We start from the raw sequence: 24188 nt of genomic DNA on the forward strand, positions 1-24188 counted from the left end.
ATTTTATAGTCGCGTATCAATTGTAATTTGTATTATATATAATATTGCAGATTTATTAGAATAATTATAATAATTATTATGTAATATATATGTTGTACAGAGTGATCCATTTAAGTGTAAGGAGGTTAGGTTAGGTACTAACCAGTAAGAACTGATTTTATGGAAAAGTACTATCATTTATGGAAATAATATTGATTGCAGGATAGATTTAAAGTCCTGAGAAATACCTACTCATTTTTGAAATAAAATTATATTTTTACTGTTTTTATTAGTCAACATATCTTAAGTTATTAGTTTTTTGTAGGATGACCACAAATATTTTATTAGTTATTACTAGGGCTCGGAAGTTGATGCATTTTGCACTGTTTCATAAGCATGTGAATCTAAATAACTAATTTTTATTTTGCATTTTTTTGCATTTTTTGCTGTTTATTACTTTTTAAGTCATTTTTCCATATTTTTAGTTATTTTTACTGATTTCACACTAGTTCATTTCTTATCGTTTCTTGTTGACCATTATGCCGATAACTTAAATCACAGACGTTTATAAAACAAATATTTTTAATTTTTTAATTTTCCTATTTTAAGGACATTTTTGTCATTTTTATGTCATATTTTGAATTTTATAGTAAAATAGAGTAAAATATTTAAAAAAAATGTATTTTTATTAATATAAAACTAATATTTGTAATTTTTTTAGGACATTTTTTGCCATTGTTATGGTCATTTTTTATTGTTTTTAAGGTCATCAACTTCCGAGCCCTAGTTATTATAGAGTTCGGACAAGACAACATTTATGAAAAAAATTAAATTAACTTTTCAAATCACAATAGATATTTATGTATATTTATTTATTTTAAGTTCTTATTCAAAAACTGAATATATTTTTTTTAAATATATCAATGCGTAATATTTTAATTTTGGACGAGTAATAATTAGTAATAACTTGAGTTAGGATTTTAATGACCTAAAAAATACACAAAATGCACTAAAAAAATGCAAAAATTACCTACCTAAAAACTCTAAAAAAATCAACTAAAAAATGTACATGGATAAGCAAAAAAAAAAAAATTAATTTTAAAATAGTTATAATTATTAGTTATTAATTATTATTTATTCATTTTTTATACCACACAAAATAGGTAAAAATTTATTTTGAGAAGTAAATTATACAAATATATTCAAGTTTAAGTCTACAATTAATTATATTACTTTTTCAATATCAATGGAATGGAGTACCTAATTGGGATTATCTATACAACCAGGGGCGTGCCGAAGAGGTGGTTTTGGGGGTTCAAACCACCCCCAAATTGACTGGCTTATTTTTTTCAACTTAATGATATTTACAAAATAAAAAATATACATTAACATAATATTATGGGAAAATCCGATAATATAATAATTAATAAAAAATAATACAATATTTGACGATCTTTGGGTTTTATTCTCTTTAGTACATTTCTGCGTACTTTATATTCGTAGACTTTATTTTATAGGTAACTAATTTATCAATTTTAATTTTATTTTTGACTAAACAAATTTTAATTAAATTTGTTTTCATTAATACAGTATATACTTACATTTATTTGAATAATATATTGTTCTAAGTATTGAAGTTTAACTTTAAAACTTTAAGGTTAAATTAAACCATCTCCAAAAAGAAATCCTGGGCACGCCCCTGTATACAACATATATTTAAAAAAAGCTTAAAATAAACAAAAATGAATTAAATACACAAAATTATAACGTAAGATTCGTAAAAATTACCATAAATTCAATAAAATGCATTTAACACAAAAAATGAAAAATATAAACTACACGCCATTCTAATTTTTTGTACAACAAAACAAATTTGGTTTTTGGTTAAAAATGTATAGCACTAAAAAAAAAAATCATCAAAACCCTAGCTCTACTAATAACTAATAAGTATAAACAATATTCTATTAGTTCTGTTAGCAATTATAATAAAGCAAAATAAATAAAAACTTTCAAAAACTATGCACGAGAAATCCTTGCATCTTCAATGAAAGCAATAAAAAAAAATGATCTCTGTCCATTAATTTAATATTCTTTTAAATAATATAGTTTTATCGGTTAATAACTTCATTAATGCCGTGATGTCATAAATATACAAAAAAAAACATAAATATACTGATCAAAAAACAGTTGTATTTCTAATATTTTTCTATATTTAAGGGTTAACTAAAAATATTGTCGCAATTAATATATTGTCACTCAAAAATAATTTACGGTAAAATTTGAATCTTTACCAATGCGTATTATTATTCAGTGATTAGTATTGTATCATACAAACAGTCAAGATGACGACATACTGCAATTTATACACATCATGAAAGCTTCCAAGTCTTGCGTTTGATTAGATATACACTAATAAAAAAAAAATCAAATAATTAACCACTATAGGTCAAACTATCCAAATTATATAATATGCCAAGCTATTAAAATATTTGAATAAGAAAAAAACGATTAAAATGATAACGACACAATAAAAATCACAATGACTATACTACACGAAAATCTAATGCAAAATAAATCTTGCTTTGTATAGGTATATTATAATTTATAATAGTCATAGAGCTTGGTGTCATTTGTATAATATTTAAATATTTAATTTTATTTCAATATATTATGTAGGTATAATAATATCATTGCTATTAAAATTATACATCGAAGATCGAAAATTTTTTTATATCTTATCACTTATATAAGAACAAGTGACAACTCTATATTCGTGAAATTTAAGTAAAAAAAAAAAATGTATATCTATCCAAGTTCAATTATATTAAATTAAAATAATTAAAGTCAGATTTCTACGTTACTGTATGTACTGTATGTTGTATAGAATTGAATACAGTAGTCTAGTTCTGTACTTATAGCCTATAGGTAATATGTTACCAAAAACTTGTTACTTATAACTCATAAGTAGGTGATATATCGGGAGAAATATTGTAGAGTGCAGCTCAAATTACTCATATATTAGAATATTATATGGTTAAAAAATGAATCATTACTTCGCTATATAATTATAATTTTATTGTATAACATACTATATGTATGTTTTTGTAAATAAATAAATAAAAAATAAAAAATAAAAATATCTTAGAAACTGATAAACGTATTGTAACTCACACAGTTACATAAATGTATAAAATCAAAGAAATTCAATAAAAAATATCAGAGATTTTTAATTTTTGTAAATATTAAACAAACATTTTCGAAAGCAAATTTTAGATTTTGAACGGAACAATGAATTTATTGATTTAACACATTATGTTTTTTTTTTAATATCTCATTGCTTTAACTTTATCTTTATGAACAGTTAATATACTTAAATTTTCGACTTCAATATTTATCCAGGTAAAAAAATTAATTAAGCCTTTTGGGGCACAAATGTAAAAAATTCTCGCCACTTTTCTAAATAATTGAAATAAACAAAAAAAACAATTAATAATGATAAATGGGAAATTTTACGCAAAATTGAGTTTCATATTTTGTTGTAATTCATAAATGTATTATCATAAATATTTAAAATTTTCACCAAATGTTAGTATTTAAATTTTCTATACATGGTATAATTTTCAAACTAGTTTGAATCTTTTTTTTAGCTATTATCAAAATTTATAGTAAATATATAAATAATTATTTCGGTTATTTTATTTTGTTTCTATTAATGTTGATAGAAGCTCAAAGCTTTTCAGTCAAAAAGCTTGAAAATTTAAAATAAGGTTCTTCTTAAGTAGTTCTTTCTTAATTTAAAAATCTAATAAATATTATACATGTATAATTATTTTTTTTATAGATATTTTAATTTTTAATTTTTACAGTATTTAATATTTAAACTAAGACTAATGAATTTAAGTAGTTACATTGTTGTAATTCAAAAATATTCTAAAGGACTTTAAATTTTTATGTTTAATATTATGTTTTACTAAACATAATTTTCAATATAGATGTTTAGATTAATTTAATTTTTTTTTTACTTCCCGTTTATAGTTTATGCCGTAGTAGTGTATTACTAATAATAAATTAAATTACTATATTAACTAATAGCAATATAAACTATAAATTTATGAATATATACAGTGGTGTATTGGTAAATAAATTCTATAAGCGATAGAAATGAAGACTTTTTAATTATTCAGTGTTCACCATACGACAAATTTGACATACAAAAATCTCGCCCCCCTTTTGCATTTAATAAATACATTAAATATAGATAAAAAATATTTTATTTTTATTAAACGATTTTTAATTACACGCTTAATTTATAATTTTTATTAAGTTTATTTGAAATAACAATGCATCAAAATATTATCATTGTACTCTATGCTATATAATAAATATAATTTTTATTTGAAACTTATAAATATACTTACTAATTTAATAGTTAAATAAACTTATAATGATATTTCTAAACTAAATTATCTAAAATTTTAAAACAATATACGTTTTTCTGTTAGTTGTGTAGAATTATTTGTTAATGATATATTATAATCACTTAATCTTTGTGTATAGGTACCTATATTTCATTATCAGAGTCTATAGATTCCATAAATGGATCAATATTTTTTCTTCTGTTCTCTTTTAATTTATTCATCATTTCTAATATAACCGACTGAATGTTGGATATACTGAGACATTCTGTATCTTTCATGTTTAATAATTTTTGAATACAATTATCCAAAATCAAGTCTGCTTCATTTGATGGATTGTCTGGTAGCGCCTTTATTACATGAGAATCGTTACACAATTACAATAATATTTTAATAATTACAATCTTATATATACATTTATATATTAACAAAATCGTCGTACGATACTTAAACGTGTCTAAAGTTATCTAAAATAACACTAAAATAGCTTTTCCTCTTTACTTTTTTAAACTAAAGCTGCTCATAACAACAAAGATATTTTAAAAATTGAAAACTTTTGTTGAAATTAAATTTGTAATTTTTTTATATAATTAAAATTAAAGAACCTAGAATAAATCAACAATTAGTAAAATACCTCTGATTTCAAGAATACGAATACACAAAATCTTATTATAAATCAGTTCAATTAGTTCACTATAACTACGACCTATATTTTTCTATCTCCTGTTAAAAACCACCAAGTCATCCAGATAAGTTCGCATTATTTGATGGCAATCATCCCTTCAACAACTAATGCTTTGCTAAGTATAAAAAATAAAATAATGCACACACCAAACGCATACCTCTTTCAGTCTTTCAATACGTCATTCAGTCTAAAATTGTAAATAACTGTCTTTTTTCTTATGTTGTACCTCAATATAAACAGTTAATATGTTTTAATAATAAGAATTTATTGATATTTGATATTGATGTAATAATATGATTTAAGAAGTTGAAATTATAATCCAAAATCAAAATAGATGAGCCTTCTCTTTTATTTTATTTTATTAAATTTTATTGATACGAGATCGATTTTACTCATTTTATCTACTAATATTGCATACAGTTTGTAAAAAAATATTTTTTATAAAATAATTAAAAATGAAGATGGGTAAATAGTGTGAAGTGAAATAGGTACTTAATATAAGTATAATTAACAGATACGACCTAAACGAATATTGTTAATATTAATAACAATAATAATGTTATAAATCACATATAACGCTCAATAACTAAAATATCTCACTCAATATTATTTGAAATTTGAATTTGGTTATCTTATTTGTATTGATGTAGGTACTTTAAATTCTATTATTATAACAAATATTATAATAGTTTTAACTGTTCATATTATATAATTGGGTAGGTACATAACTTATTAAAATTAAATAGATGATTTAATTTTAATATTATATTTTAATTTATAACCTACTATACATAGATACGTAGAATAAATAAGTCAAGTGTATTACATATTAATTTCTTGTTTACGATGTATTAAGTATTTAAATAAATGGACTAATTAAAACTTAATTATATTGAATGCATTAAAGTTACTTTAAACTTACTTTTCTTGTTTGACGTAAACATTTTTCAATTTCTATAGCATTTTCAATTAAATTTTCAGGCATTTTTACATCTCTAGCTAAGATTAGTCCATAGTCATCAATATTTGTTACTCCGGGTCGTAATTTATACGTATAAATTAATCTACTCGTAGAATCCCTCGCGGGTATTGCCTCCATATGATAACTAGAATAATATATATGTATAATAAAATATAAAAACAGTAATTATATTGTTTCAATAAATTAATGTAGAATATGGAGAGGGGGTTATGTTCAAGAAATATCATGATTTTATGAGTAATATCATTACACAAAAATAAACTAGAAATAACTTCCAGTATTTTAGTAATCTATTTAAGTCTTTATCATAAACCAGTCATTGACGAAAACTGAGAAAACAATGAGTTTTCAAAAATTATAAGTATACCTATTGTATAAAACTGGATTTTTATGATGGATGACAATAAATGTGCGTGTATTAAATTTTATTTCAAAATCGTTAAATATGCTACTAAGTCATATGACTTTATAAAGTAAGTTTTCAAAGGTAATGCTTTAGGTCATTGTGAAACTATTTACTAATCCAAACTTTCAAAAAAAGCCGAATACGAGATCTTGGATGAACTTTAACACCGCAAACAGATTATAGTGATTATACTATTGCTCTTGTTCAAGAAAAATATAGTAACAATCGAAGCTTAGCTGTCAGGCATGAAGCCAATAAATTTAGTATACAGCTATTTGATTATTATTATTTCATTTAAACTGACACATCGGGTATGAAAAATGTGTCTAAAATATTAGGGTCAAGGTCGTTAACAGAGGTCCAAATGGAATATCGCATTATGACAAAAAATATAAAACCTATTTTTTTTTTTTTTTTTTTTGAGAAAATATGTTTTCATAAGCTGTAAGACCGTTAGAAGCACTAAGTATTGTATAGAAAACGAAAGAAACTTAAGAAACTATTTGAAAAAAATGTGTTATCTGTAACTTTTTAAACACATCTCATATACAATGGTCATTATTTTTTCTTGCTACAATTATTCATAATTTTATCAATACATTGTATTCAAATCAAACTAAATTTTAAATTTCACATCCCTAAGTTGAATAAATATGAAAATAATATATCTCTATTTAATTACTTTAATATATTGCAGTATAAATCTTGAAGTTTTGTTATAAAAATACTGTGCGTAGCAAAAAATATAAAAGCACAAGATTGCATTATGTCTTCACAAATTGCCCATGCTAAACTTGACCCTTCTTCGCAAGAAGTAGCTCGACATAATTCATCAATAATAACTAAACTATGCTTCGTAAGTGAAGGAAGTATGCCATTTAATTCTTTTATCTAAAAATTACATTTCATGATATCAAATATTAATAGAAAATATGTCTAAAATTCTAAGTAATACATCGCATTTCCATGTTAAATTTATTTCACAGAATTATAAAATTATTAATGTCTATCGAGATAGCAAAATATAATACAATAATGTTATTTTAATGGATGACATCGCTTATTTTTTAAGGTATCTCTACATTCTCATTTTAATAATTGAACAGTATAATTTATTATAACATGAATAACCAATAATAAATTGATTATGGTTTCCTTTTAATTTGTTTAAGTATTCAAAATAATTATAATGAATGAGACAATAACTTAAATTAATGCTAGAATCACTCTGTGGTATAAATTATTTATATAAAAAACTTAACGTTTTCGTAAAAAATTTTATTAGTGAACAAAATGTTGAGTTTTATTTTATGGTATTAATTTTTGTAAAGTGTTATATATGAATATGTTATACACAATTTATTTAATAAAATTAACGATTCAGCAATAATTATTTTCTATAACAAAATTAACTGCCGTAAATTATTATTACAAAAAGGTAAAGATATATATTTATTTTAATATGTAATTAATTATCAGTTATCAAGATAAAATAACATAATATATTATTACTGCAACCTTAAAAACTTTTAATTATAGAGCACTATGGTCGGCGTTGCCCGAATTGCACAAACAATTACTAAACAATGAATAATAAAAAAAAATTAATAATAATAATAATGAACCAATTATAGTAAAAAAATGCCTAATAGTCCCTTAAATATAATTTAGTGGTTTATGATAACGCTATCACATTGTATTGAACCATTAAAGAAATCAATTTTTTATATAGCCCAGTTTATAAGAACTTAAACGTGATATCTTTTAATTAATAATTAATAATATTTATAGCATAATTTAACTAGACAATAAATCAGTTATCACAGATAAAAGAATACTGATACTAGGTCCTCATGTCATTAAACAAACATAAATATATAATATTATAAAAATTATACACTAGTACATCTACAAATTACATTATAATTATACTAAATTTTCAAAATTGTTAATTATTAAATGCATTTCTAATTCATAGGAAAAAAACATGTATTCAAGTTATATATGTTATTAATAAATGATAAGTTCTTTTTATTACGAATAAATTTTATTTTATCCTTACGGCTTACTTACATATTGGTGCAAGTACATTGGTAGTTCTAGTCAAAATATTTTAATTTTAATTTGATATTCAACATAAAACTGATCCGAATTGATATTTTAAAAACATAAATGAGTGTTTTAATAATTATTTTTTAAAAAATATAAAAATATAGATCATTCAAATAATATGATTAAAAGAATACAAAATATTCTTCATTTTAAAATTTTAATGCTATAAGTTTTAATACGTATATTCCAATTTTAAATTAGTAATGTTTATTTACCAATCTTTATACAAGTCATGTTTTAACCGTTTTGCTGTGGTAAATAGTGGGACATCTATCTAATATTAGTATATATCAGTGGCATTAACAGAGTGAATGATCTTAATTAAACCTAAGTATTAACTAGTACTTGCCTACATTTAATAAAGATTTTTAAGTATTTACTATTTAGTGATAACAATAACTACTGTTATTACTTATTATTAGATATACATTTAACATAAACACAAACATAGATTATAAATATATGAGATAAGTAAAAATATTAAAGTTGTATTAAGCAGAGTAAGTAGGAATACAAATTAAGCAAGATGAGCAACACAACTAATTAATAATTACACAAAAATGTGTATATTTTATACTGTTTAAATACAGGGTTACTAGTTTATTACATTAAATTCGTGTTATATTGTATTCCCTTAGGCAAAAAAATTAATGCATTCAATTTTACATAAAAATATACAGTAAATATTAAGCACAATACCTCTAAAACCCAAGTAGACGCATTCAATTCTATGCTGTCTCCAAAACCAATTCTCGTAAACAATCGATCACAAATACGAAACTGAGCAAATGTTGCAGGTACAAAACATCCGATCTAAAATTTAAAATTTTGATAAAACAAATTATTTAAATCCTTAAGTATACCTATTTTGTTTGAACTTACTTGAGCAATAATTTGTAATAATGCCACTTGACGTATATAAATACTTTTTCCACCCATATTAGGCCCAGTGATGATATTTAAATTTTTATCAGTTGAAGCAAACTGAAATCATAAATAATATCTAATTTAAATAATAAATCATCGACAATTAAAGAGTGATATTTCGAACGTCAATCCTAGTTTTTTTTTTCCTATAAAAATAAAATATTTCAAAAAAATATTCTACTCGTATACTTTGTTTAGTATAAAAATATTAAGATTTCAATCTTTAATTATTGATTTTTTTTATTTAACTCTATGTATTTTTTGCAGTAGTTTATTGAATAATTGTTGAAACCCACAGATATTTATATATATATATATATATATAATACATATTATCTATGGTTGAAACTTACAATATCGTTATCAATTGGTACAACTGAATTAATAATATCTAATATTGGATGTCTAGAACTTTTGATATCCATGTATTGTCCAAATTTGGGTCTAATTGATCCTGATCGCATACTATATTGTGCGAATGAAAATATCAAATCTAAATCGGCAATGCCATTACACAGATCGTATATACAACTAATATATTTTCTTAGCTCTTTTAACATTTCATTTAATATTCTAAGTAAAATAAATATTTTTAAATTAAAATTCGATTAACATTTTTAATATTAACGTTTAAAGTTGTAAGTTCATTTAACTTACGCATTAGTCAATATTTCTACTTCATTTAACGCTTGAGTAATACGAATATTTAGTACAATTAAATCTTCTGTAGTAAATTTTACAATATTTTTTACGCATTCAACCTACACAAATTTAATTTTTTAGTATATAGGCATACATGAAAGACAATTGCTAGGTAGGTACACATAATTTAATAGTAGTATTTAATTATTCTTACTTATTTTTGTATTAAAATTATTTATTTATTTATCAGAATATTAGCAATTAGCTTACATTTTTACAAATACTCGGAAGATGTTTGACATTGAAATTTTTAATATTCTTTAGTTCGACCTGAACATGAAAACCTCTTTTATATGAATTTTGTGGAAGCAAATGTTCTGTATCTAATTGTTCACCTAAAACTTTTACTTTATCTAAAACAGTAAATTGTATGTAAAGTGTAAACCAACAATATCTAAATAATATATACAATATTTAGTTGATTATATCGTATATACAGCAATTGCGCATTGGAAGTAATCGAGAAGAGGGTTCGAGAGCTAAGTCATTCTCAAAAAAAAACTTTCAAACCTCTTAAAAAAATAATTGAAATATTATCCATAATATCTACATAAAATTAGGTATTATACAGATAATATTCTTAATAAATTAGGTTGATTAAAAAAAAAATTCCCATTATCAATAAACGACTTACGTGGACGTTCAATAGTAATCATTAATTAATAGCCAATATTTAAAATCAACTAAGAAAACCAATCTAATCGCTTCTGTTGCATTTTAATTAAAAGGATTATATTCAATGATAAATCATTGCTAACAAAAAATCAATTCTGGTTGAAGGGAGTAAGACAATTTTAATTTAAAATGCTTATCAGATAAAATTGTACAAATATCTTTTTTAATATTTTTAAATCAAAATTTTTAATTGGAAAATCTTGCTTAATATTAGTTTATATACTTAAAAAATACTTTGTATATATAAAATCTTAATAAATAAGTAATTTTAGAAAAATTTAAGTCTTTTATATTATTTTAATTACAAGTTAAGTGTAATTTATCTTGAAACTACCTATCTTGCTTATAAATCAAAAAATATAAAAATATATAAACACAATTATTTGAAGTCAAAATTCGGCTGTAATTAGTTGTTTAAATTAAAAATAATGATTTTAGTTATTTTTTTTAAAGTAATTTAAAAATATTTTTAGTGAGGATTTGGAAGTTTTATGCATATTATTAATTATCATACTTTATATTCACAATGACATATTTACATTTATCATTAATTGAATTAAAGCAACTAATGTCCTTAGATTTACTCCCTGCCACCCTCCACCCTATTTGTAGCCAATAATTATTACAGATTTCAATCTTTATATGTATAAAGCTATACATGTACCATGAAATTCTTCTATCAATTCACTATAAATTGTACGAGCAACATCTAGTAAGGGATTCAAATTAGATTTAATAGCAAAACATCTTTGAAACTGAGATTGTGAAAATCCTTTTGATCTAGTAGATTCTTTATTAATAGTTATCTCAATTATTTCTAACATTTTTGAATATCCAGAATTTGATAAGGTCTAAAAAAGTGAAAATAATATTCGTTATAAAATACATTTGTCTTCATATAATTTAAATACAAACAAACCTTTCGTATAGAGGAAATGTATTCAGATTTGAATGGTTCTAAAATATCCACAAGTGCTGGCAATGCTTCTAATGTAGTTTTTAATAACAATGTATAATTTCCTTGTAATTTAGATAACTGTTGAGTATTTTTAGAAACTTTTGTACATAACCAATACAAGTGTTCCACGTCAGAGAATTTTTGGATTACGTTCTAAAATAAAAATGTCATAATATCATAATAATTATATATAGCTTACTTGCATATAAATTGTTTTTAATTATATCATAAATAAAAATGGATTAATGAACATAATAAACTAATAATTATTAATTGATAATTAATTACTCTAAGTAAAATAAAATTTTGTTCTGGGCTACTTAAAATTTCTTCTACAGCTTCTTGGCGATTATGTATCAACTGAATATCGCTTGAGGGTTGCAGGATAGAAGATCGGAGTCTTCTCTGACCTCCAATAGTAGCGCAACGGTTTAAGACATCAAATAATGTATTTCTGATATTTAATGAATTGTTTAATACTAATTCTAATCTTGACGCTGTATTTACATCTATGTGAAACAAAATATTTATATTATGTACACTGTTCTATGATATTTCTAGAATCTACTAAACAATTCACATATCAGTATGATAAGAAATTCCAAATTCTTAACAGTAATATAGAAAATGGAAGGTACATATTAAAGCTCCTCTACACAGAGATTCTTTCTTTTTTAATTTGTTAATTAATAAATTTAAAGTGTAATAGTACTGTAAATGCATACAATTCTTTCTATATTACAAGCATAAGTACATGATTAAATATTATGAATATTATTACTAGGAAACTCGATGTTACTCAACCGATCATCATATTTGTATAATGTATACATGGGAGCCCATTAATTCAATTTAAATAAAGTCTCAAAATATGAACTAATTAAAGTTTAATTTTGCGTATACCCTCAACCTCCCCCCAAAAATGCAGACAAAGCCCTCCACGATTCAGTACATGTCTACCCCTAGAAGAGCCCTAAAAAAAAAAACTGTTGACTACCCTACGCCTATGAATATAACTATATGCATATATATACTATTTATAACTATATATTATATATATATATATATGTATTATTAAATTATTTCTAATCCCTGTAGTGATAAAGAAAAAAATAATTTATATGCCCTTTAGGTAATAAGATAATATCTATAATGATAACACTTATTATAAAATCATATTATTTTTTCGGGGAGGGGGTGGGGTGGCGTTTTACCTCCCCCCCTCAACAGACGCCTATGAATACATAAATATAGTTTTAAAAATCCGGTAAAATTATATATAATTTATTGCATTTCTAATAAAAATAATTACATTTTTTCAGTTTTAATTTGAAATTGAATCTTTAAAATACCTACACGTTATGAATAAAAAATTATAATCTATTGACATTTTGAAAAAAATCCTATTTTTACTATTTTAAGTTTTTATTTTTTAAATGATATATATCTTTATAATACTCCAAAGAAAAATATTTTATTGAGAATTATTCTACATTAAATAAAAATCAAATTTTTAATAAGTTATATTGTTATAACTTATACCTACTCTTATTAAACATAAAGTTTTAATGAAATGGAGTAATCTTAATGGACCAACATTACTTGAAGTAGGTACCTTTACTCGATTAAATAACCTAATAATTTGAAATTTGTCATAATTTACAAAAAATATTTTGCTTCGAAGTATGAAGTTGTAAATGCATGTTTCCATTAAAAAAGTAATAAATTAAAAATGATAGTGATAAAAAATATAATACGTAATATACATATTTTTTCAAAGTGTCTTCGTACATGAACTTAAATTATGCAAAAAAAAAAAAAAAATGTTTTTTAGGAAATATCATTACTTTTTGAAATAAAGATTGTATAATATATTAAAATAATCCTCCAATATAGGATTAGTATAGAAAAAAGATTTAGCTGCTGTAAAAATTCAAATGAAATAATTCTGATTCCTCTATGAAGTTGAAAAGTTTTGATAGATACGAGTTAAATTTTCAAAACTATGTAAACCTTATCAACTAGTACATTACATAAAAATTACTGCAGGGATGAAATAAAACCCTAGAACTAATGATGTATTGTGCAAATTTTATACAAAGCTTAAAGTAAGCCACAATTATGGCTATCGCCTAAATTATAAGTGATTTTTTTTATTAATTGATATTAATCAATAATTTTTTTTTAAGCTGGAAATTTTCATTACTTTTTATTTGCACAATTATATAAAATATTATAAAAAAATAAAATATAATTATTTCATGAAAAAAAAAATATATGTAGTCAGACTTTTTATCTGTATCAATATTATTATGAAAAATACAAAAACTTTGAAACATCTATAAATGTATAATAGATATGACGCTCAAAGTCCAAAGGTATAAGTTGTACAACAAAATAAATTAATACAATTATTTACCAATAAACATTGATTTTTCAACTCCTTCATACTCTATTCGCAGTGTATTTGAAGAAAAAACCACATTATGGTTAAATTCGATATGTTTTAATAATGCTGCCGCAGCGGAAATCGCGTAAAATCTATAAAAAGAAAAAATATATAATTATAGTTAAACACTCTCACTGGCGAAATATGAACACCAAACTAAATAAAATTAAAAACAATATCAACGTATGGCAAAATCCCGAAATTATTAGTAAAGAACCATCATTAATAGACTCCTGAATTGATCACATACATCTAAGTTTCTAACACACAACTTCTTGATGAGTCACTATTAACTGCTTCTATGCGTCACGTGTAGTGTCTTTCTAACGATTAACCACATCATCATTAAATGTTAAAAAGACAAACATTATCGTAACCAATTTCACATCGAAAAGATAATAAAATTATATTTATAAATTTGTAGATTTGTAATAAAAAATATTTCTCACTTTGGTAACACTTGTTCTAATGTAGAAGTACATTCTGGTATAATACTATTTTTTAGGTATAGTTTACCTTCATTTTCAGAAAAATGTTTTCGAGAAGCAGTAAGTATAGCGCTTAATGGAAACTGGTTTTTAATGGTATTGTACAGCAATGTACCTTGTATCTGATCCATAAATGTATTTGGGACTAAAATCTTTCAAAAACATCAATATAAATAACACTATGTATTTATTTAATTAACTAATTATAACTGTTAAAAAAAAATACCTCTGCGGGATTTAGAATACTTATTTTATTAATTGTATTCATATACGTTTGAGTATCACTAATTTGGCATAAGATCAATACTGGTCTTTTTAAATCAATTGCTGCTAATCCGATTTCACCTTGAGCGGAACCTCTGCCCTCAGTTAAAACTACAAACATTTTGAAAATACTTTTTATCTTACAACTACTTTTTTACTTTCTACTCATATACTAAGCTAATTCTATAATGCGTTTTACCTAATACAACACTGTTAATAATTTCACCTTTACTATCGGGTTTTTTTGCAAGTGGTGGATTACGGGTTTTTTTACGCAATAGAGATGAAGACGCTGAAATACTAAAAATTATAATGATAACCATTTCAAAAACTAGTTTTCATAATAAAATATTATAATTTATAAAAGATGTTCTCAATATTATATAAAATTATTTAATTATTAAATGCAAATAAATTACAAAAAATTAGCTAATAATTATCGTAAGTAATTTGTAAGTTTCACTATCCACAAACATATGTAAGTTCCCCGTTCTTTTTTTTTTTATCATACTAGAAAATTATTTGCAAATTTAAAAAAAATAATTTACGAATGTTTGCAAGATAAACTATGAATTTTTTTAACAAATTGGTTTTAATTTATAATCATGCTGGGCTGTTGGGGTCTTAGTGTACTTACATAGTGAAAACAGATAATCCACATTCAAAAACAAATTTTTACATCACCTGTAGGACGGTGTCGTTGTAAATGATTTAGGTTTAATAAATTGACGGGGAGTGCTATTGATAACAAAATCTTCAAATTTTTGATTGACATCATATTTTGGTACGTTATCAATATAGTGATCGGCCGCCATATTCGGAATATCAAAACTTTCACCTTGGGATATTCGTCTTGGTGTTGATGACGACTTAGTACATTCAATATCCAAAGTTTCTGTAGATGATCCATCATCAGTTACTCCTAAATATTTGCCAGGCGTCATTAAATCAGACCTACTCATCGAACGAGAATGCACTACACTGCTATCGGTAATCAAATTTGTTGATTGGTGATTCGTATTATTTGTCAATTGTTTAGGAAATAAACATGTTTTAGAACGTGACACGGTATATTGACCAAATCTTTCTGTTAGAATAGAAACAAAGAAAAAATTGTATCACTGCTGTTTAATGTTTAGTGTATAAATGTTGTACAAAAATAAAATAAAATCTTAGTAATAAAAGTATTATAATATATTATATATATTATGTTGAATGATGAATGCAGCAATGAATTCATATAAGGGCATATATTAATATATACATAAAAATATGTAATGTGCATTAAGTATACAAGTCTCAGGTGTAAAAAAAATATATCTTAATCAATTTTCAAAACTGTTAATTATTTGGTAATTTTTTGTTATTCCACTATACCTGATATGAAAAACAATAGATATAAATATATCATGTTATAATGCATGTAAAATATAATTTAACTTTTAAATTTGAATGTATTATACTAGTAATAAATATAGCTTAAATTGTGTAGATCACTACGAATTATTTGTTTAGCGAATACAACACATTAAATCTACAAAGAATATAATTATGTATATGACATGGTATTTACTTATTTGAAAATCATTCTCCGTAGTTTTTCGATAAGCGCCTCTTTTATTCTTATTCACCACCACGTTCATGTTTAATGTTTATTTTCACCTATTAATAAATTAAGTATTATTTAGTATACTACAATATTGTAGATATTGAACTATGTTATAGTGATAATAACTATTATTTCAGTTTTTCTTAGGGAAGAGGGGATTTTCATTGACTCGTTATTTGTTTGATTAAAATAATAAATGTGTTACTAAAACAAAGCCGATTTCTACATCGTTAAAGTTATAACTAGACAAATATTTTCAAAATACTAAGATACAAAAATGTAGCAATACAATTAAACAAATTTTATAATTCAATATTCATAGACCTTTACTTATTGGACTTGAAAGTCAGTTCAGTTAAAATGAATATAAAACAAATAATTTAACTAATTTTCATTTTATATATATAAATCCTATGTGGCGCTTTTGATATCTAATGCCAATTCAGACATCACCTTTCAAATTCTATATTTTTATTTTTGTAAAAACTGTTTTGAAATTTATTTACTTTAGTCAATCATTAGTTATTATTGGTATTACATATTACCATTGTATTGTGTAAATATTATTTTTATTTTTTAGTCAAAGTTTTTTTTTGCAATTAAATGTAAATGTTTATTAAAAAAAATAATAATACAAATGATTTTGAAAAATTATTTTACGTAAATATCCACATCCTGGTGGATGATATTATTTAATGTAAAATATACTGTCGATGGTAACCTACAAAACAAACTTGATTAATATCATTGATATACAATATGTAATCAATAAATATTTATAAATATAATTGTTTTTCATTCTCCTTTTTTTAAAACACTCAATACATTTGATATTACAACAGTTCAAATCAGTTTTATTGTTTTCATAAAATTGTCAAACATATCTAAATTATCTTACATAACTAACTTGTTATTCGCATAGGCGCAACAAAAGTAAAAATTCTGAAGAGGGTATTATAGCCCCAAACAAATTTATTTGCTTCCATTTGAAATTTTATATTATATTATTTATTTATAATCAAAAAATAAATACAAATAAATAATAATTGTTATTTTATTCATTCTATGTATTCATCGGCTTAAGTAATTATTAATTGTCAAATATATTATTTACACAAAATAAATTAAAGTCACAAGTCAAAAAAACTGGAGTTATAACTGGGTTATATTTTGGCAAACTGGTGAACAATTTTTTTAGATAACATGAACAACATAAACAATAGCAGTGTTTAGCGTGATATTTATTCCAAAATAATACTAAATAAACTTTATATAAATACATAATACAATTATTAAATTACAAACATTTAACATTTAGTATTTTACATTATATAGCTTGTGTAAACTCCAAATTACTCATGTTCGAGTTAAAAGTCAAGAGAATGAAGTCAAAGAATATCTTTCATTTTAAAATATTATCATGAAAATCTGTTATATTTTTATGACAAAGTATATTTATTTTATTGTACGTAGGTATTTATAATGTACATTGTAAATTAAAAAATAACTTTGAACTTTCATAATTTTATTTAATTATTGAATATATAATATGTATAGCATAGGTAGCTATAATTGGACACCTTAATTTAGCTTCCATAAATATACCATGCAATACGATGTCTACACCACAATGATAGTTAATTGTAAAACATACAAAAATAGACTTACCTACCTTAAACAACAACAAAATATATCAATATATATTCCGTTTGTCTTTTAACTTGTAAAAATAATAAACCAATATTTAGGCAACTAGTTTCTAGTGTTTCTACTAATAATTTACTGAATGTCTGAATGACAAACACATTTTTATTTAACCGTGAAATTTCAAGTGATGTGATTGGTATGACAAAATAATTTTTTATTAACTGCTAAATTACCGCGAAACTACATGTTATATTTTATTCCATGAAAAATTATATTATCATTACTCATTAGTTATCAAAACATCCATGAACATTAATTTACCACAGAATCTGTGATTTTACAACCGTGATAATATGATAACATATTAATACTGATTAAAATAATTGAATTTTTTGTATTATTTAAATTAATTTAATAGGTACTAAGATAACATTAAATTAATATGTTAAATAATAAATAGTAAATATTTTGATTTTACGAATTATCATAAACAATAATCATATTTCATTTTAAATGAAATTATTTATTGGTTTCATGATTTACACGTAACATGTCATATGACGTGTATTTTATAATTTTGAATTGCTACTTGCTAGGATAATATTTAATTAATGTATTTAGTCATATTGTAATAATGGAAACCCTTTATTTAATATGTATTAATGTTATACTTAGTTTATGTGCCTTTTTTTGTACTTACAACATTATACCACATTTAAAATCTATGTTTATTGGTGCCAATTTATATGGAAAAGATTTAAATAAAAAATCAGAAAATAAAATGTGAGTTAAAAATTGTAAATTGTAATATTAACTTTTACTTGTTTTAAATTCTTTGTTTTTATAAAAAAAAATAAATAATTTTTATACATATTTTCAATAATATTTCAATAACTTAATATTATTTTGATTTAGACCTGAAGCTTTTGGTGTAGTGACAGGATGTACATTTCTAATCACAATTTTTCTATTGATACCGCTCATATTTGGCCGGCATATGTTGCAAAATGATACTACTTTATTTCCACATAGTGAAGTAAATATTTTATATTTTATTATAAATAAATTTTCTAGTATTAGATTTTTAAAATAACGACAGTTTTATACTTAAACAGTTAAAAATCCTTTAAAAATATATTTCAATATTTTAGGGTTTATTCAAAAAATTGTTTTAGGTGAGATGAGATATTATGTAGGTATCTTATTTATTTATTATTTTTAAATTAAAATACTTAAATTGTATCTTGAAATAATATTTTTAATAATTCAAGAAATCAGTTGTTTGTTTATTTTTTTTCAGTTTGTAGAAATGTTAGCTGCTTTGTTGTCAATTTGCTGTATGCTTTTATTGGGATTTGCAGATGATGTTTTGAACCTACGATGGCGACATAAACTATTATTACCCACTATTGCTTCTTTACCTTTGCTTGTTGTATATTACATAAATTTTAACTCTACTACAATTATTGTACCTAAACCTTTCAGAGATATTTTTGGAGTATCTGTGAACTTAGGTAAGTCTTACATTTTAAGTTAAATATATTTGTTGGTAATATTACTTACTTGTTTATGATTTTTACAGGTTTACTTTACTATGTGTACATGGGTATGCTAGCTGTATTTTGTACAAACGCTATTAATATATTAGCTGGAATAAATGGTTTGGAAACTGGACAAAGTTTAATTATTGCAATTTCTATTTTAATTTTTAATGTAATTGAACTATCTGGAGATTGTGCTCAAGCACATTTATTTTCGTTGCATTTTTTAATACCATTTATATCTGTCACTTTTGCTTTATTAAAATTTAATTGGCAAGTAAACTATTAGTTATTAAAACTATTTCAATAATTTCATAATCAAAAATGTATTGATGTTTCAGGTATCCTTCTGAAGTATTTGTTGGCGATACCTATTGTTATTTTGCTGGTATGACTTTTGCAGTAGTTGGAATTCTTGGTCATTTTAGCAAAACTATGTTATTGTTTTTCTTACCACAAATATTCAATTTTTTGTACTCAACTCCCCAGTTATTCCATTTTATAAACTGTCCAAGGCATCGTATTCCGAGGTAAGCAATGAAAAATTATAATATACGGTGCAGCAAAAAAACTTCCTAGTAAAACTTATAAAAACCAAACCAAGTCAAATATCAAAAAAAAATATTTTATTTATACATTGTGTAAACAATATACAACAAATATATACTTCATTATATAATGTCACTTTATATCAATTAGTTTTATAAATTATATCACTTCAGTCACACATCTTATTTTTTTGATACACTAATTGAAACTATCTCAGTAGTTAAGTAAGGCCCCAGGAAACACTTCTTGTAGAATTCCTATTGAATTATGAGCTGTGTGTAATGAATACTAACATACTAACAATATCAATAAAACTTTCAATGAATGTAAAAACTACTACTTCATCAAAGGAGTTTTTTTGCAGCATTCTGTATAATGTATTCATTACAGCATTAGACATTAATAAATTAAATAGATAACTATATTATATAAAGATTGGACAAATATGGAACACTATCACCAAGTTATGCAGAGTGTAATCAAAATAATATTTCAACCATCGGGAAAATGTGTTTGAAATTATTTTCGATTTTTAAAATCATTCATATTGAAGAGAAATCTGAAGGAAATATTAAATGCAATAATCTAACACTTATAAATCTATGTCTACTTAAAATAGGACCAACTAATGAAAAAACATTGACTATAATATTGTTAATTGTTCAAGTAAGTTTTAATATGACAATACTATACACATTTATTAAATATATTTTTATTTTTTCAGTTTGTTTGCAGTTTATTTGCATTTATTATACGTTATCCGTTGGCATCATTTTTTTATGATGTATAACCAGTTGTTTACATTATATTTTCCTGTATAAAACCTCTAATTTGAGTTTTAAGATATTTTTGTAAACGTGAACAAAATAAAAAAAAAAATAAATTGTTACTATTTATTTATTATGAGAAAATGTCATTTAATCATAAATTGTTCCTATGATTAAACAATTATAATGTTTAAACTTTTACAAAGCTAAATTGACTTAGTAAGTCACTATAAAAATTTATACAATCAGTTGAAGGCAATAATAATTAATTCATAATAAAGTGATTAAAAATGATTTGGCCTATAAAATATTGACAAATAACTCGTTTTACATACTAATCATATAAATGTAATATTTTCAGAAAACAGTCCTCTGGGACTTGTAGGAAAAATTAATCCAAGGTTTTTTATTTAATTTACTGCCATTCAAATTATTATTTATTTTATGTAATAATAATTATTTCATTTTAACTTCACATAATTAAGGGGGTAATGGTGATGCGTTAAGTCTTCTATTTAAGGATATTAAGTACTTTTCTTGTTGAGTTCATTGTTTCTTCTTTTTTTTTTTTGTGTTTTGCAAAACTAAATTAACATGATAAATTACTAATTTAACAAAAAGATACAATATATAAACACAATTAAAAGAATGATATACAACATTTAACTATAAGGCTTAGAATAATAAATAATTTAATAAAATTCATAGACAAATAAATAATTAAAGTGCATTATTGATGTGAAAATAATATTTGTTTATATAAATTCTTTTATAGTCTTACTATAACGTCTACCTTTGGATCAATATTTTGATTTTTATGAATGTTGGAAAATAATTTATGAGAGTCCTCCAAATTTGTCTAACATAAGTTCTTCAGTCTAATACTTTCTTTATATAACTTTATACGAGCAGCTAAATTATTAATTTTAATATCTGTACGCATTATTTTTTTCTCTAAAAATTCCATTATTTCAAATCCCTCCATTATTTTTTTTTCAAGTTCTAACATTGAAGGAGGAGTGGTGAAGCGTAATTTAGATTCTTTTTTAGCACTTTTAAAAGTCCAACGTCTTTTTGGAGTAAGACATAATGGTTCATCTTGAACTGATGTAGAGAACTCTGTAGTAGTTAATTGACTTGAAGTGGGTTCACAAATTTCTGAGCGATATATTTTGGTTGGTGTTTGAATAACAGTAATGTTGAATATTGATGGTACAGCATCATCACGCAATAACAATTTATAGGTACCATCAACTGGAGTTTTAAAATCACTTTTCAAAAAATGATTGTTACACAATCGTGAATTTTTTGTTGGAATAAAACCTTTTCGTCCAACAGCTTTTATCCACTTAGCATTGAGCTCAGGATTTTGTAATGGAAATCTGTAAAAGAGCAGTTGTCTGTGATTATTTATTTATTTATTAGATTAAACGGGCGAACCCAGTTATAATTTAAATGTGGAACAAAAATAGAATTATTTACATAAATGAGGATTGTTGTATACAATAAATTAATTGATTAAATTACTAAGATACAAATTAAAAGAAACAATAGAATTACAAATAAACATATCAATATTATAATTATTTACATGTTGCATGGATCTAATTAAAGGCGCGTTTTTACCATATGAAGTACGCTGGAATAGCACATAAAAGGTATCAATTTGTCTAGTCGTATGGCCAGAAACTAAAAAAGAAATATTTGACAATAGTTCTGGACAGTTAACACAACCATTTAAAAGTTTATATATAAAACAAATGTCATGTTTAACCCTTCTGACCTGAAGAGTATCAATGTTTAAATATGATAATAATGGTTTATACGAAGTGTGAGGCAAACGTTGAATATTACATTTATCACTTATAATTCTCAAAAATCGATTTTGAATCGCCTCTAGTGAATGAATTGGACCAGATGTGTAAGGAGACCAAATTATTGAATTAAAATCAAAAATTGACCTAACAAAGGCGCAGTATAGTGATTTGAGAGCTATAGGATTATCAAAATGATTACAGCTCCGCATTATAAACCCTAGAATTGAGGATGCTCTGTTTTGAATTTGGATATAATGGTCATTGAATGAAAGAGAAGTTTAAATATACACCCAAATCTTTCACAAGGTTGACTCGATCTAATTCAATGCCCTTAAAAAAATACTTGTTTAATAAGGACGAACGCTTTTTAGTGAAATTAATAACTTTACATTTGGAAACATTCATGTACAATTTGTTTGTATCACACCAATCACTCACGTTATCAAGATCATTCTGAAGCAATTTAGTATTAAGTGCAGTTTTAATAATACGGAATAATTTAACATCGTCAGCAAAGAACAATATATTGGAATTGATATCCTTATATGTCATTAATATAAATATTAAAAAAAAGAGGAGCCAAATGAGAACCTTGAGGAACTCCAGAGGTAATATTATACATATATGAATTATAATTTTTAAATTTCACGTACTACTTCCGACCTGATAAAAAGGATACAAGCCATGAAAAGAGAGGATCACGGAGACCTGATTGGAACAATTTTTTGGCTAGTATACTATGATCAACTTTATCAAAGGCTTTTGCAAAGTCGGTGAATATTACATCCACCTGACAGTTTAATTTAAATGCATTTAGGATAAATTGTTGCAAAACCAAAAGATTTGATGTAATGGATCTACTAGACATAAAGCCATGCTGCTCATCAATTATAAAATTTTTAAAAAGGGGACTAATTTTCCTATTAACAATACCTTCAAATATTTTTGGAATTATAGATATTATAGAGACAGGTCGATAATTAATTATATGGTTTATAACTCCGCTTTTAAAAACAGGGGAGACGTACGATATTTTCCATTTATCTGGAAAGATTCCAATGGAAAGAGAACGATTGAATAATATTAGTAAGGGTGTTGACAAAACAAATTTACACTGCATAAAAAATATATTGGATATTTTGTCAGGACCGGGACAAGTTTTATAAGTTATGTCATTGAGTACATTATAAACATCGCTGAGAGTCAGTGTACATGA

General features: G+C 23.8%; 3 protein-coding genes across 4 annotated transcripts; 1 reads left to right on the forward strand and 2 right to left on the reverse strand.

Annotated features, from left to right (window-relative positions):
• Positions 1-2305: 2305 nt before the first annotated feature.
• Positions 2306-15986, reverse strand: LOC112602953 (mutS protein homolog 4-like). Its single transcript, XM_025351329.1, has 16 exons — positions 15727-15986; positions 15242-15342; positions 15005-15153; positions 14740-14930; positions 14261-14382; positions 12130-12350; positions 11803-11994; positions 11548-11734; positions 10419-10561; positions 9860-10072; positions 9462-9563; positions 9279-9392; positions 7150-7358; positions 6002-6185; positions 4541-4744; positions 2306-2388 (listed from the first exon to the last, which is right to left on the reverse strand). The coding sequence occupies exons 1-15, from the start codon at positions 15984-15986 to the stop codon at positions 4541-4543; spliced, it is 2592 nt and encodes an 863-aa protein (XP_025207114.1). The 3' UTR covers positions 2306-2388.
• A 2849-nt stretch (positions 15987-18835) lies between these two features.
• On the forward strand, positions 18836-21193 carry LOC112602967 (UDP-N-acetylglucosamine--dolichyl-phosphate N-acetylglucosaminephosphotransferase). 2 transcript variants are annotated; one of them, XM_025351351.1, is made up of 7 exons: positions 18836-19081; positions 19214-19334; positions 19599-19812; positions 19881-20112; positions 20181-20369; positions 20823-21054; positions 21113-21193. In XM_025351351.1, the coding sequence occupies exons 1-7, from the start codon at positions 18933-18935 to the stop codon at positions 21176-21178; spliced, it is 1203 nt and encodes a 400-aa protein (XP_025207136.1). In that variant the 5' UTR covers positions 18836-18932; the 3' UTR covers positions 21179-21193. The 2 variants fall into 2 exon arrangements, with proteins under 2 accessions (XP_025207136.1, XP_025207137.1); XM_025351352.1 differs by lacking the exon at positions 18836-19081 and having other exon boundaries at positions 19220-19334; positions 19577-19812.
• An 804-nt stretch (positions 21194-21997) lies between these two features.
• LOC112602955 (THAP domain-containing protein 1-like) lies at positions 21998-23848 on the reverse strand. Its single transcript, XM_025351331.1, has 3 exons — positions 23834-23848; positions 23629-23762; positions 21998-22537 (listed from the first exon to the last, which is right to left on the reverse strand). Exons 1-3 carry the CDS (start codon positions 23846-23848, stop codon positions 22015-22017), a joined length of 672 nt encoding a protein of 223 aa, XP_025207116.1. The 3' UTR covers positions 21998-22014.
• Positions 23849-24188: the final 340 nt, after the last annotated feature.

This window comes from Melanaphis sacchari, unplaced genomic scaffold (assembly GCF_002803265.2).
Source record: "Melanaphis sacchari strain LSU unplaced genomic scaffold, SCAv2.0 Contig92_pilon_pilon, whole genome shotgun sequence".
NCBI lineage: Eukaryota > Metazoa > Arthropoda > Insecta > Hemiptera > Aphididae > Melanaphis > Melanaphis sacchari.